The 16,496-nt window shown below is 30.7% G+C and overlaps 3 protein-coding genes across 4 annotated transcripts; 1 reads left to right on the top strand and 2 right to left on the bottom strand.

Annotated features, from left to right (window-relative positions):
• Positions 1 to 323: 323 nt before the first annotated feature.
• On the bottom strand, positions 324 to 7,164 carry LOC130892211 (acetyl-CoA acetyltransferase, cytosolic). Its single transcript, XM_057797444.1, has 7 exons — positions 6,959 to 7,164; positions 5,966 to 6,087; positions 4,610 to 4,722; positions 3,232 to 3,431; positions 2,894 to 3,148; positions 793 to 947; positions 324 to 685 (listed from the first exon to the last, which is right to left on the bottom strand). Exons 1-7 carry the CDS (start codon positions 6,999 to 7,001, stop codon positions 407 to 409), a joined length of 1,167 nt encoding a protein of 388 aa, XP_057653427.1. The 5' UTR covers positions 7,002 to 7,164; the 3' UTR covers positions 324 to 406.
• A 453-nt stretch (positions 7,165 to 7,617) lies between these two features.
• Positions 7,618 to 8,580, top strand: LOC130892210 (uncharacterized). Its single transcript, XM_057797443.1, has 4 exons — positions 7,618 to 7,922; positions 7,997 to 8,087; positions 8,142 to 8,260; positions 8,344 to 8,580. The coding sequence occupies exons 1-4, from the start codon at positions 7,781 to 7,783 to the stop codon at positions 8,478 to 8,480; spliced, it is 489 nt and encodes a 162-aa protein (XP_057653426.1). The 5' UTR covers positions 7,618 to 7,780; the 3' UTR covers positions 8,481 to 8,580.
• Positions 8,581 to 9,972: 1,392 nt separating this feature from the next.
• LOC130892207 (retinol dehydrogenase 11-like) lies at positions 9,973 to 16,481 on the bottom strand. 2 transcript variants are annotated; one of them, XM_057797440.1, is made up of 5 exons: positions 16,187 to 16,481; positions 15,897 to 16,031; positions 12,568 to 12,897; positions 12,225 to 12,511; positions 9,973 to 10,407 (listed from the first exon to the last, which is right to left on the bottom strand). In XM_057797440.1, the coding sequence occupies exons 1-5, from the start codon at positions 16,194 to 16,196 to the stop codon at positions 10,216 to 10,218; spliced, it is 954 nt and encodes a 317-aa protein (XP_057653423.1). In that variant the 5' UTR covers positions 16,197 to 16,481; the 3' UTR covers positions 9,973 to 10,215. The 2 variants fall into 2 exon arrangements, with proteins under 2 accessions (XP_057653423.1, XP_057653422.1); XM_057797439.1 differs by having other exon boundaries at positions 15,897 to 16,118; positions 16,187 to 16,376.
• Between the last annotated feature and the right edge of the window lie 15 nt (positions 16,482 to 16,496).

The raw sequence follows: 16,496 nt of genomic DNA, 5'->3' as shown, positions 1-16,496 counted from the left end.
ACGATTCTACGCAATAGAGATTAAGTGTTTCAACAGGGCAGTTACTGTTTCTGTTTACTGTTCCAACCAACTTAGCCACCGTACCGTAGAACCGTTTACGGGACGGATTTTTGAAAGTAAGTACTGTTACTAGAACCGTGCATAGTGCAAAAATATCATTTAAATGCTTCCACGAAAAATTCTAAAAACGGTTCAGATCAGTAGGTTGGAACAAACCTATTGTATGTTTTATATTCGTTTTGCAAGAGGGATAAAAACTTAGAAATTATCTTAATTATATAAACGTATGATACAAAATGAATTTAAGTAAAAAAATCATTCAATTTGATAAAAACATGCATTTATTGTCCTCCACTTAGTATAAAATATATTTTTTTTACAACCAACAAAAATAAATAAAATTTGTCTATAATTCAATAGCCATTGCAATACCCATACCGCCTCCAATACACAAACTAGCGATACCTTTCTTTTTGTTCAATCTAAGTAAGTTGTGGATCAGTGTTACAAGTATTCTTGTACCTGATGCACCTACAGGATGTCCCAAAGCAATGGCACCTCCAGTTATATTAATTTTAGACTTATCTATACCCAAAGCGTTGTTCACCACCAAACTTTGAACAGCGAAAGCTTCATTAAGTTCGAATAGATCGACGTCTTCTTTTGACCAACCGATTTTTTTCAACTAAAACAAATAAGCGACCGTTGAAACAAATTATTAGAAAAAATTCTAGGATCGTAATTATTCAAAAATTTATATTGTTTTTAGTAGCACAAATTCATTTTAATTACCAAATTATTAACAGCTCCAATAGGTCCAGTTCCCATACACATAGGATCAACTCCGACTTCGGCAAAACCGACAATTTTCGCTAACGGTGTCAATTCTTTTTCTTTCAATTGCTTTTCGTTAACTAATAACACCGCTGCAGCACCATCATTTATTCCTAAAACAAGTCAATCATTTTCTATTATTCAATAGACATAATAATAGTAACTTCTTGCAAAAATCAACATAAAAAAAATATTTTATTACATTTATAACCTATTTAAACCTAGAAAAAGGATTCGGAGAATTCCAAATGAGAAATTTGGAAATAAAGTTAAAGAAAGAAATGACAAAGGCTAAACTATTATAGTATACAGTAATATGTAAAAATAGCATGAAATTATAAGATTTGTAAGCACACATGAAGTTTACAATGCTTCTCAAAAATCCCCTCCCCCCTCTCTTTTTCTTTTGAATGGTGATAGACTGATTAAATTTGGAGCGTGAAAATGAACAATTCTAAGCCTCTCCACTAGTGGTAACAGGTGAGGAAATAGGCTTCGGTAACGTCACCAGGTAACTGAAACTAATTATATTAAATGGGACCTTATGGCAAGAGTGACACCTCGTTTAAAAGGTACATAGAAAACCTACTCAATATTAGTAATTTTTTTGGATTTACGATGTTTCTGATTGTTAACATAAATAAACAGTGAAATTTGAGTTTCGCTTTTAATTAATGAAGATTCAAAACGTTTAAGGAGCTTACAATAGTTTTCATGATTCAAAACCGTTTAAAAGAAAAGAGGGGAGACTTTTTAGAAGCACTGTATTGAAAGAACATGAGATGACAGATAATGATGTAAAGAGAGAAATAGAAATAGAAAAAAACCTTTCAGTACTTGGGGAAAAAAGAGACAAAGAAACTAGATGCTTGAAGAAAACGAAACTGGCAATATGGAAGGCAATAAACAACAAGAAATCACAGATAATTATGAAAATAGAAATAGAAAAGAAGAAAACTCATCTTCGCCATGGAGCCGGTCCAGCTTGAATATAATGGAATTTTAAAATTCGGCGAAGGCTGCAACCTTTGAAGTACGATTGAAATATCAGGAATTCTAAAATTCGGACTTTGATGCTTTTTATATAACTTTTTATTACAGCAGGGGGTTTATTTATATTGTTTCTTTTGAATAATTTCTAGGAGGGTCTATTTATTTATTTGGTTTTTAAATTTTTCTAGATCTTTTGAGAACTATTTAATGAGTTTGTTTAGCGCAGTTAATTCAGTCGTAGTGAACAGAACGAATTAGTAGAGTAATCAAAGAATTTACATAAATTATTTAAGTTAGTTAAGAGATAAGTGAATTATTATAAGTTAGTTAAGCATAGTATATATTTAATCATGGTTCTGGAATTGTTACATACATACAAATTGTTAATGCTTTGTATTGGACATGGTCAACAATCAAAGGATTTGTTTTAGATGTTGTCCCATATAATGTACACCCTTAGTCCAATATGGAACGAATATAAGCCTTGTAGAATGTATACGCAAGGTTGGCATCCGCTCCCCATTTTCTTTTGTAAACTAATCTTAGCACATAATTGATCGTCCATCGTAATTATAATACCTAGATATTTGATTTTGTCGACAAATGGAATCGTTAAATCAGCCAGGTAAGTAGCTCTAGCAGACCTAACTCGATGTCGAGTGAAACATACCAAAATTGTCTTATCCTGGGAAACAATTAATCCCATATCATTGAACCAAGTGATTAGCAGCTGTAACATTCTCTCAGGTTTTTTAAACGTTGCTCATAAGAATCATGGGCGAGGGAACGTTGAATAAGGTAGGGCTCAGAATAGATCCCCGAGGTAAGCTGTTATGTATTATAAGAGGACCATGTAATATTATGTATTACATAAAAATATTTTTCTGATATGAAAGATTTATAATATTGGCACAAACCGTATTAATAGTTTCAGTTTTTTTTTTCAATTTTATTTGCTAAAATAATTAGATCAACTAAATCATTTGCCTCTGTTAAATCTACAAAGTGTGTATTGATTTTTGGAAAACACTTTTCTTATTAATCTCTATATGGGAATAAAACTCACCCGAAGAATTTCCTGGTGTAACAGTTCCGTTAGGGATAAAACACGATTTTAATTTCGATAATTTTTCCAAAGCAGTACCGAACCTTGGAAATTCGTCTGTGGTAATTAAAGTCCCCGTTCTCTTCTGTGGAACTGCTACAATTTCTTTTTCAAATAATCCCTGTTTTATGGATACTTCGGCTTTGATTTGCGATTCACAAGAATATTCATCTTGAAGTTCACGAGGTATGTTGTAAAGTTTACTCAAATGTTCAGCTAAAATAATCTAATTAAAAGATAATCGTACAAAAAAAAACATATTTCTTATTAAAAAAGTTCTTAAATTTGAATGTACATACCTGTATTACCCATGTGAGTATCTTTGTTAAAGGCGTCATGTAATCCGTCTTTTAATAAAGTATCAGCCAAAGTGAGATTTCCAAATTTTCCACTCCTAACATAAGCAGTATGTTCGGCCCGCGTCATACTTTCTTGTCCACCTGCCACAATTATTTCATTGTCTCCTAACTTGATTGCTTGATAACCAAGAGCAACAGCCCTAAAATAGTTTTTTATTGATTTGTGGAATTGCTATTATTTTTTAAATAAACGTTGTATAAACTTAAGCCTTAATCAACGTGAGATATTTTGCAAAGCCTTTTTTACAATAATTCAACCCCTCTTCTTCATGGGTAACAGTGTTGTATGACCACGCCAAGTGCTGTGGTATTTAAAAATACATAATAAAGGTTAACTTCCATTCACGACTTTTTTCACTTTTTGACTGAATTCCCCGAACAATTTCCTCAATAAAACCATAATCCTTCGATTTCCAACTGACAGATGCCCGATCTAGGAAATTTTTAAGTTGCCTTCTTTTGGGAATTCCAAGTCACCTTTTTTTATAACCTTCTTAGTGTCCTAAAAGCATGCAATTAACTTAATACTGTCCTATATACCTGGTAGCACGTTTCAGGAAAAACCAAAAAACCTACCAATCAATTCAGACCAAGGAAAAAGTTGATACAAACCAAAATTACATTCATAATAGTTTTCAACGATCAAGAATTAGTTATTGTATATTCAGGAATTTACGTAAACAAAACAGAGACCATGAAAGTAAATATATATAGATAGTTGATTACGCTAACTAGTTGTATTTAATAATGTTTATACATATTGAATTTGATCACTAGTTGTTAAAATATTATGTAGTAGTACAATTATAACCCAGTGATCTTGAAAACATTATTCTTTTCCATCCTGTATTTCCGATTGGGATTTAGTCGTTATTTACATTAATTCAATGTTAACCTTCAACTTAATCATACACCACATCTTCGCCATCCTCAACCATAAGATTAGCGTCCATAGTTTCATTAGAAGAAAGATATTCCAGTCCACTGTTAACATTTTTGCCTACTTTTCATTGTCTTAGTTGTCTCTTTAATGAGATTCTCTCTACTAATAATAATCTCAATATCACTAACATTTGGTTCCTCATATTAAATTTAAATCATATAACTAAACCAGTAAGTTGTATAAACACCACTTACAACTTTTCGGCAAGGCAGGCCTCATTTGAATTTGATTTAAGTAAGTTAACAAATTATAAGTCTCGTTAGAAAAATCTTCTATTGAAGAACAGTGTCATACATTCAGTTTATCAGTACCACATGACATGTAGAACATATTGCAGATGATCCTTGTAGTACAATGAACTTTATATATACATACTTCAATCCAGAGCCACAAAGCATGTTTATTGTATAAGCTGGGGTGGTGTATGGAATTTTTGCACCTACAGCAGCTTGTCTACCCGGATTCTGTCCTTGGCCTGCGACCAATACCTTGAATATAAAGTTGCAAATGAATATTCAACATTAGATGCTGTTTTCTTATTTATATAGTATTTCTATACAATACATACATCCATACTTTTGTAACAAGTTTTTCAAAGTATTGTGTTTATGCAAACAACTTTTTAAAAGTAATAAAGGTCGAAGATCAAGGCAATAGAAAAATTTTGCACAAAAAAGTTTAACATAAAATAAATGAAAGATCATACAATCAGTTACTTAATGGAAATTAATTGTTAAGAAATCCAATTAATTCGTTACATATGATTAGAAAAACAGGGCTATAATTCCAAGACTCACAATATGGTATCATTCTATCTTCATTCGGTAACTGTCAGAAATAACAAACTTTGTACTTTAATCCTCACAGATTTCAAAACAACCTGAAGTATTGTTAAATATTATTGATAACCAATTGATTGGTAGATCTAATCCAATAAAATTTCCTGTTCTGATGACCTATATCTTGCTACACATAAATTATAATTAAAACAAAGTACACTCCGCCAGAAAAGTACTGTATTACTCATAAAAATTACATTCCTTGAATTATCAAGAACACCAAAAACGTGGTGAAAAAAATTTAAAAGAAACGTTAAGATTTTGCTTCTTAACAGTTTTTGTTGGAAACAGATAGAGCGCACACAGTTTGTGTTTTACTGGGCATTTTTAAATTAATGTTGACTATGGAAGAGCGAATAAACAGAATGACTGAATAGGTGTTGATAAAATTTAGACAAATATTACTTGAAGGACATACATAAGTATGCCATGGAGTTAAGAAGTGGGATTAATTGATCAGATGTAAACACTGGGTTCCCCAGTATCGCAGCAAGAAAGGGGGACACAATAGATCCTTTGGATCGCAGTGTATATGAGAATCCAAATTCATACATACATGCCAAGGCGTTGTTGTGATGTAATTAGAGAGAGAGAGAGAAATGCTTTCCTCAGCAAGTCAAAAAATTCATATAATTTGTAGACAAAAGCTTGTAAAAACCTAAGAAACAAACATACAAATAAACTGCTATACATAAAAATAAACTGTTATAGAGGTGGATAAGTTTAGTTCTGTGGAAACCTCTCTTAGAGCAAAACTTAATTTTTAGAAAAAGTGCCAATAATAGTTTTAAAAAGAATTATTTTATAATATTTTGTTATAGCATTGATCAGAAATCATAGGGATACAATAATTCTTTGGGGATTTGGATATTTAATTCATAATAAATCTTACCTGTCCCATTATAACCTGATCTACATTTTCAGGTTGTAGACCTGCTCTTTTTACAGCCTCTGCAATTACTATAGATCCTAATTCAGCTGCAGAAAATTTGTCAAATTGTCCTTGAAAATTGCCTAGATAACAAAAACAAATTTTAGAGTGCAAATTATCTATTATCATGATTTGTTCCTACAGATATTATGTCATAAATTGAACTGTGATTTTAATATTAATTTATTTAAAATATATTGTTAAAACGAATCATTCATAATGGTTTGTTTGATCGAAGAGTGTACATGTTATAACTATCTGTCTATCAATCCTGCTAATTTGAATGAAGTCATGCAAATAAGATCCTTTATTAAAGTAAAGACCTGTTCTATTTATGGGGCAAAGAATATAGCACTCTCACATTGTTAGATAAAATAATAACTGAAAAGTGTAAATCATTTGAATTAGATAAAGTTTGATGGATACAAAAAATTATCAACTTGGTAAGCTGTCTTTCGGAATAAATTCATTTGTAAGTAAAACTTGATTTATGCAGCCAACATTGAAACTAAATTAAAATTAACATTAAACTTAACTCTCTTGGTTTGTGTAATAAAGTAAATTTCCTGTATGGATCCTTTTTGTCATACAAGTGTGGAAAGCTCATAACACTATCAGTGTTCCATCGTCTAAAGGACATTACTAACTTTCAAACATTCATATTTTTTTGATATCAGTTTCAAGAATAAAATACGCGAAAATCGACGCAATAACCCGAATATTTCTATAACCAAAGAACAAGGATGTTGTGAACAAAACAATACCACCAATACAGACTCACCTGAGGTATTCTGTGCTCATAACCTTACAAAGTTAAGGAATTAATTTTAATAGTTAAAAGTTGGCGAACTATTAGTTTATTATTATTGATTATAAAGTTTTATTCATACTTCATACTTACAGTTAGTGTAGTTTAATGCTACAAATTATATTTAACTAATCAAATATCTTTACCTATAGGAGTTCGGCAAGCTGAGACTATATACACATCAGCCATTCTAGATTTCTCAAGTTTTCACTTAGGACTAAATAAGCATATATCACCTACATTAATATTTATATACAGTTTTGACCTGCCCTGTTCCACTTTTATATTATTAACATACCAATTATTATAAATGTTGACAGAATTTAAATTTGACATTAAGTCACGTGGCATTTGGAAAAACCATAGAAATAGTCACGGAGGCTAGAAAGGGAGGAAGCGATCACTATTGGGTTTTCTACACTTAAGGTACGTTTCTAATACAATTCGTGGGCAAAGTGAGACGCACTTCGGAGTGAAAAGTTTTATTCAGCCACTAATCAAAATGTGAAATATGACAATTCGACCTAGTGCGCATGTGTCATGCGCGGCACGAAATGCCAAATCTTGGAATTTGCAACCTCTGTGGATCTTCTAAGTGCGGTTTTTAGCTTTGAATTGCATTAGAAATGCTAATCATGGTTTGTGATGCTAATTTGTTTTTCGTATTCCAAGCATGTGTACTGCGTTTACAACTTGCCCACGAATTTCATTAGAAAGCTCTAACTGTAGCTGTCCAAGAGTAGTTGTAATTTATCTATGTGCATATAAATTTTGGTAATAGCTTTAAAAAAGAAGAAAGTACTTTTATAAGGTTATGTATCGCTAATGGAAATTTATAAAAATGATTTAGGAAATTATTCACAATGCAAAAAATGTATTTTGCAGTAGAATGAATTCAGTTTTCACATGGAAAACACGACTGAAATACTATATTTGAACATATTCGGAAAGTACTTACACACATAAAGATGGATAAACGAACTATGTATGCATTCAGAGGATGGATAGCTTTTGTTGCTTTTATGGATTTAGGTACCGCTATAAGGAGTTACATAGAAAAAAGATCGTTTCTTAGTAAAACTATATCCGATTTAGATGAATATGTAGATGGTAGGTATAATCACTTGGGTAGGAGTGGATTTGTAATATTTTGTTATTCCGTTTCCTTATATAATCATTTGTAGGAGAATTCACTGCAACCAGAGTATTAGGAGTGTATTCAATTTTAAAAGCTTTAGTTTTAGTCCACTGTACATTGTATATTCATTACAAACCGTAAGTATATAAAGACAATATTATGTTTTTTTATAATTTGTTGTTTTTTTTCAGGGTTGTTAGCATGGGAGTTTGTTCCCTTATTTCAAACATTATTCTTTATCTTTCAGAAACTGTTTACTTTCGAGCTTCTACATTTAACTTTTATGTAGTATTTCCATGTATTTTAAATGGTAAGGCAATCATTTTAGTACATCTAAATACAACTAATTAAATTTGTAAATAGAAATTATTTATGGAAAGTTAACTGTTTCAGCTCTAACACTGGGTGGTTTGATATATCTACCAAACCATCTTAAAATATGGGAACATCAAATGGAAGATGATGAGGACACGCTGAGAATTGGAATGTTGAAAAGAAAAAGGGGGTTTAGACAGAAAAAGGAGTATTAGTTGAATAATTGTTGAAACATATCTAGTAGCAAGTTTGCAGCATGTAAAACATGAAAACTTGTTTTTGATTGTTACTATGAATTAAAGAGTTTGAAAAGAATATTGTGATTTAAAATCAGTTAATTTTTATTTCCGATTTCATCTAGTCATGCAGTGGTTGAGGTACTAGTCTGAATTCCATATTCAACAATCGCTCAAAGGTACAAAGACTGGCTGCTTATGTGCAATAGTCTCCCACCTCTCTGTATATTACTGGAAAGTGTGGCAAAGAAAACACCATTTCTAATGTTTAGAGATGAAATCACCAAAGACACAAAATCACAAAAGTGTCCTAAATAATGATCAAACCTGTGACATGCCTCAGGATAATGGACCAAAAAAGTTTAGCTTTGAAAAAAAATTTACCTCAATACTAAGCTGTAGAAGTGGGATGAAAACACCATACAAGAAATGAACAGAAATGCCATTAAATGGTATATTGACGGATCTGAAGCAGCAGATAGAACTGGAATAGGAGTGTAATGGCCCAGAACCTAACTCTTTGAAAATGTGGGCAACACACCAAGCATTTTTCAAGCAGAAATCTATGCAATTGAAAAATATGTTCAGTTCAATCTAGAGAGGAACTATCATGAACAGAAGATCAGAAGATCATCATCCTGTCTGATAGTCAAGCAGCCATTAGAGATCTAAGCTCCAATATCATAAAATCCAACTTGTTTGGGATTGTCTAGAAAGGTTAGGAAAGAAAAATTAAATTATCCTATAATGGATTATGGGACACACTGGAATGAAATAACTGATAAGCTCACTAATGTGGAGGCATGGGACCTGAACCCAGAACAATGGCAAAAGCTCTGGAAAAGAGCAAAACCAATTATTGGGACAACCTATAGGGGCCGAGACAAGCAAAAACTCTTCTGGGAAACTATAATCAGAGAAGATTTGCTGATTGTATCAACCCGAGTAAAAACCATCTAAGAATACTAACAGCAGTCCTATCGGGACACCGTTGCTTCAAAAAACTTGTATTTTACATTAAATAACTTTTGTTTTTTAAAAGATATTTCCCTTATACAATATATTAATATATTTTTCAAGTCGAAAATTTTGAGTGGGACACGACGGACCTATGTACTCAACAACCCCTAGTATCCCACTGTTCTAGACCAACACTCTCAATTACACTGTTTGACGTGCGTTCTGAAGGTAAACTTTCTTCAGCACCTGAAGATGATGAGTTATTTATCAAAACGCGCGCCAAACAGTATAATCGTAAATGTTGGTATAGTGGTAGTGTGTTTAATATCAATAATTTAAGGATAAATTTTTTTTATAACCCATGTAGTGTAGATTAAGGATTAATGAACTTCTAATCCCAATATAGAATCATTATTATGGAATTCCTGCCATTGTGAAAGATTGACCCGGTGGAATGGGAACCATCTAAAATATTTGAATCTGGTCTGGTACAACAAATAGTACAACGTAATTGATTTAAATTAATTTGTGTTTTATGTAAATTAATTACAACTTATATCTATTGTATACAAATTTTAAAACGATTTGTATTAGAAATAGAACAAAAAAAATAACAATGTTTTTTTGACTCGCAATTGAACAGATGTCTGTAAAGGGTGCCAAGAAATGAAATTATTACCTTAGAATATGATGCAAATGGCAATATTTGTACTAAAAGTTAATCTGAATATAATTAAATTTGAGATATTCTCAATTAATTGTAAGAAACTCCATTAACTTTGCATATTCGTTCACTTTCTTCCCAAAGTTTCTTAGCCAAAGCTGGGTCATCGGCACTCTTGTACCTTTTAACCATTTTGCAATCATGGAAATGCTGCCCACTGTATTTTTCCAAACCATTTTCTATGGCACAATAGATTTGTGTTTGGGCACCTTCGGTTGCTGTCTATAATAGAATTTGGAAATTATTTCTCTTGGCTAAACTTAAGTTGCATGACAATTCAGAATTTTTTAGAAATAGAAAGTTTTTTTTAATGTTGAAAGGGTGAAGGTAAAAAAATGTATATATAAAATATATATATTTAGAATATAAACTTAACAAAAAAGTCCTGCGAGAATAATGAAATTACGTGGAAATGAAGGAAATTATAGAAAACTACCTCTATAAGATATAAGCATTCATTTTCTTGAAAAGTATAATTATTAAAAATCAGTTTTTCTCATCTTCCGGGAAAACTACGCGTCCTAGGGAAAAAAGGTGAATGGCATTCTTATAGAGTATAAGATTTCGCACAACTTTTGTCTGAAACATTTTTTCCAGTATTGCTTAGTTTCCCCGCTAGAGGGCCCGAAAAATCGTATAACGTAACGATTTTTCGGGAAAAATGGATTAAAAAATTGTGTTGTACAGAATTTATGACAACTTTTGTTCCCAAGTTTCCTTTTGGGGCATTTTTCACAGAATCTTTGTAAAATTATAGAAATTTTACAAGTATATTCAAATATTTGTTTAATGTGTTCAATTTCCGTTAGATATACCAAGGGGAAATTTGGAAATGTTACTTCTGGAGAACATCCTTTCGAGAAGCGAATAGATAAAAATATAACGTGGACATAATATTGGAATACCAAGATTATACGTGAACGTACCCCCAGAAACTCCCTAACGAATTACCAGCCGATTGTCTTTTTAAATTTGATGTTTCTTAATGAATATCAACAATAAATTCGACACCTGTAATTGCAACTGTATTATTACGAATGCAACCAGAATAAAACTAAATCTTTTTATCCACTAAATAACATAGCAATGTTCGAAACACAATAAGGAACCGCAATGCCACGACACAGAATTTTAGACACTTGAACTATAATTCAAATAGTAAATTCAAGTAGGAATTTTTTCTTCAGACATTAAATGTTCACCCCAGTTTCGCTTCAACGTCTATCAATAGACTCCCAGAAGCTTCTATACACAATGTGGTATATATACCCTTCAGCAGTGAAACTAAGCAGAATTGAAAAAAATGTTTTAGACAAAAGTTATTGGGAATTTTGTATGCTATAACTTTGCCATTTACTATTTTCTCCAAGAAAGCTTAATTTTCCAGAAAATGCAAGAAATGAGTTTTGAAATTTTCTGCTAACTATGTAATGTACGACAAAATGTTCAACGGCGAAGTTACTACACATATTGCAAAAAGGCAAGAAAAGAGATTGTCTTGTGTGTTCTAATAGACAGGAAAAAGAAAAAAGAAGCGAAACTTTGGAATATTGTTATACTTGCTCTGGTAAACTGCGAATACAGTTAATTCTTCCTAAAGATATGACTCTAAGAAAATTCAAGCTCTAAAATTTATGTTTTTCTTTTATAATATAAGTTAGACTCAATTTTTCTTCTACATAATATAGTGCTGGAGATATTGGTATCCTCTATGAATTATTAGGCTGGATTGCAAATGGATAAATTGTTGACATTTTAAGAAACACTTTGAGAAATTCAGTAAAAGCTTTTTTAATTCAAACTGCAGATTGATAAATTCGATAAGAATAATTTCAAAACTATTTGATGTCATTATTCTTATTCAAATCCTGAATTGCTTGGTAGAAATTATTCCTTAAGCAATCAGAAGCAACTTTAGTAACTATTGATGATGATTTATTTATTCAACACCATTTTGAAACAATATTGAGTAAACAAACATTTTGAAAAAAAAGTTGTGGGCATTAATGGATTAAGGTTGTTTATGAATATACACTTACTTTAAAAAATGTGTCAATTAAGAACAAAATTATCCATCTTATTGCCGGAGACATGTTTCTAAAAATTTCTGTCTTTATCACTCCAGGGTGGAGAGAATAAGCAGTAATATTTGTATTTTTAAGTCTATTAGCGAGTTCTATAGTGAATAAGATTTGACAAAGTTTAGAGGTAATGTATTGGTTAGATTCGTTGGTGAAAGATGTTAATTTGGCAAAATCAATGCGTCCAAGTTTTGCCCCTATTGCGGAAACATTCACAATCCGACTAGGATATTTCTTCATTAGATCTGTAAATGAAATTATTATAACAAATATAAATTGACTTCTTATATAAAAATCTTACCTAATAATAGGATGGTTAATAGAAAATGTGAAAAATAATTTGTTTGCATCGTTATTGAAATACCATCAACAGTTGTCTTGTTACCCAATCTTCCGGCACCTGCATTGTTGACCAAAATATCCAATCTGTCTTCATTTGCATTAATATCATGAGCAAATTTTCTAACAGAATCAAAACTAGTCAAATCTACCAATTTATAAACAACATTTGAGTTATTGGTCTCTGCAATTATCTTGTTATAAGCTTCTTTTGCTTTGGTTTCATCTCTGCAAGCTAAGATTACCCTAGCTCCTCGTTTTGCAAAATCCAAAGCGGTTTCATAGCCAATACCTAAAAATACATAATAATAATAAGTTTATGTTTTAAGGTCTTTTGAATAATGGCATCACCAGATAAAACAATAATTAACAGAATAAGTAGCCAACTGAAAACAAAAAATAAAGAAGCAAAAGAAAGATCTTTTACGGATTACGGCTATAGTTTTAACTGATTTAACAATAAGTTTGGGAACCAGTCAAAAATTTTAGGAAACCCAAAAATTATTTGAAATTCCTTCAAACGTATCAGAAATTAAACAACTAATGATAAAATAAGTTAAACTAAGTAATTGTATGAATTCCAGAAAAGTTTTTGACATAGACAAAATAATTAAAAATGTTTTTTTTATGAAAAAGCAACCACATGAGTGTAAACCCTATTGGACTCAAGATGTGGATATTGATCTTGAACTTCTGTACCACTTCTGAGCCACATTTGCGTAGGTCTTACAAATACTGCTCTAGGTGAACAGCTCGGAAGAACATCTGTAAAACAGAATCAGGTCAATGATCTTTCTTCTAGGCTTTCAGCTTATCAAGTTTCGTCTGTACTGAGTCGAACATCCTAAGGGTATGCTTGAAAGCTGAGCTCCAAATGTGCAGGCAAAACTCCAAAGATGGAAGAATCTGGACCTTGTAGACATCTAACAAAATGATAAGCTCACAATACTTTAGTTTGACTTCCAGTTTAAAAAATTTGAAATATAAATTCCAATTTGAGAGTTTAATATGGTTCAAAGCTCATAAATTCTTAAAATTACTATATAAAACAAAAAACAAACTTTTGTGAGTTTTTATAAAACAATAAAAGCATAATAGATAAACGAAAAAGTAAATAAATGAAAGTAAAGCAATAAAAAAATGCTATTTGAAAATTTCCTGCAATATTTTCTATAACATGTATGGAATCAACTATGATATTGTGATGAATGTGTGAAAATGCAAGTCCTACCAATTTCGTGTGCATCAAGATTGTTCTGGTCCACAACTTAGGCACCTCAACAAAAAACTTCAGTATTTAACTAATTTTATGATATTTATGGTGTAGAGCAGGGACAGTTGACATCAATAAAATGTATTCAACTAATCAAAATAAAAATGGCCAATTTTTGTAGTTTGGAACAGAGCTCTTGAAGGTTTGGCGTTCCCTCTGTGGATCCACACCTGGTGTCTCTAGGTGTAGAGTGTTTTAGTAGTGCAAAAAGACTGTCCTACGTACTCAAAAATCTTGTTCAGAGTTAGGAAGAAGTACAATAGCTAGAACTGAACAGTCACAGTCAAATAATATCCAATAAGTAAATAAACAGCAAGGAGGCAACTTCAGGTTAATTGTCTACTCAAACTAGAGGTATTGAACCGCCATGACTTCCATTTATTGTAGGATCAGTTATTGCAAGGGGTGGCATATTTTTAGAAGCTAGATAAGTTAGAAGATGTAGTAAGGTGGGTTAGAAAAATTCAATATTTTTTAACATGACACGAAAAAATGGGTTGCTAGACACCAAATATGTACTCTTAATTTCAATAGAAAAATCCCCCCATCGCAGTTTTTTATTTTTTTCTCAGTCCAATAGAAAAAAAGTCATACCCCTTCATTAAGTGATAGTATAGAAAAATATTTTTGAAAAATTTTGTAGGAAATTTAATGCTCTACAAAATGATATCTGATATTTGTTCTGTAAACCTCATCATTTGAGTGATATTGAAGATGTAAGTTTAATTTGATTAAGACAAATTTAATTCCATTTTTGTTTAGTAATTTTTTAACTCGACATTAAACAACTATTATAAAATGCACAATAAAAATTTTGTAGAAAATAATTTGCCTTATAAAATTGGTACCTTATATTTTGGCCATTAAATTAATTCTTCAAAAGATATTTGTCATCAAACTTTCATGTTTAGTCATTTTACGAGTTTTTGATTAATTCATTGAATAATTTCAATTCAAATTATGAGTTTTGAGAAAATTTACAAGAATTTTAGTTTTTATCAACTGAGAAACTCAAAGCATTTAAAAAATGAATTTTACACTATTTACTGCTTAGTTAATTCTTTATTAATAAAAAATCAGAATCTTCATTATAAATATATTGTTTGTTTCAGTTTTACAGAAAAAAATTTCCAATTAGCTATAAAAAAGTTTTTTACTTCAAGTTTAGTACAACTGAATTCATAACTTTCAAATGGTTTGAATATTCTTATATTAATGACAAAAAATGAATTTTGTGGGAATTCATGAATTGAATCAAAATTTTTTGATTACTTGATTTTAAAGACTTTTAATAAATATTATTTCACATGAAAGTTTCATGATTTTTCGACCGTTTAATTTAATAATTAAATTGCCAAAACATAAGATACTATTTTAATGAAGCAATTAATTTCCCATAAATTTGTATTGTGCATTTTATAAAAGTCATTTACTGAAGAGTGAACAAAAATGAAATTTTTCTTGAAATAATCAAACTCAAATCTTCACTATCATTAAATTGCGATGTAGAGAATTTAAACCCTAATATATACCTTACAGATGTTGTGGTTATTAGTAGATAAGACGCAACTTTTATTAATATATGGTACCACACTGCCACTACGGTTACTGCTTATACATGGTCAATTGTTTAAATTATTAGTCCTACTTGCAGAACAAATTTAAGTCTGATAGAAAATGTTTGGTATGAGATGCTGAAACGTTAATGAAGACATTTGACAGCATTTAGAAATTTGGGGAAATTCTTCCAACATATTGATACCAGAATAGAAAAACCAGATCATTTCTGGTCAATCATAAACTGTTATCACTTTTACTAATTACTATTTTTTCATATGAACACGTAAAATCGTCGCCCAAAGTTAGTGGACTATAATATGACTTCAAATAATGTGAAACATAATAACTCTAAAATGAGATGACTCTAATTTTATGCTTAATGATATGGTATGATAATTCGAAGAAATGTAGTGAATTACTGAGTTCCAAGTGACAAATACTCAATAAACTCAACTTACCTGTGTTAGCTCCTGTTACAATTGCAGTTTTCCCTACCAAACATACTTGACTATGGCACATTCCCGTAGATAGTTTTATGTATAATTTCAAACTCACAAGTGATAAGGCCGCTACTGATGTTGCTAGTGCAGTACCTAATAAAATTTCTGCAATCATATTTGCATTCGAAATTATTTCAGTAAAATATTAATTTCAGTTACTGTTACACCTTGTAGAATTTCCTACAATTTATAAAACAATTGGTAATAAGCGTGACAAACTGATGTTTTATTAATTTGTGAGTACATACCTAACGCCATTTTTTTATTAAAATTTTATAAACGTAAATTCAGATAAATTCTTTATCTGCTAATCTATTCTTCTTTTTATATAAATTCTATTCTTCTCTTTTCACTTCTTCGGATAAGACAGGTACACATTAGAGAGAAATTTATAGAAATATTAACAACAATAAATATATTGAGGCAAATATGAGTTTGTTTTTTCGTAATTTTAATATAAATATTATTTACTAAGCTAATGTTGTTGTTTTTAACCCCCTTTTTACGCTAAAAAATGCCTTACTGATATATACCGCCCTCTATACGATTTTCATTTAA

This window comes from Diorhabda carinulata, chromosome 4 (genome assembly GCF_026250575.1).
Source record: "Diorhabda carinulata isolate Delta chromosome 4, icDioCari1.1, whole genome shotgun sequence".
NCBI classification, from domain to species: Eukaryota; Metazoa; Arthropoda; class Insecta; order Coleoptera; family Chrysomelidae; genus Diorhabda; species Diorhabda carinulata.
The sequence above is the reverse complement of the archived record's forward strand: the minus strand, read 5'-3'. Positions and strand labels throughout refer to the sequence as shown.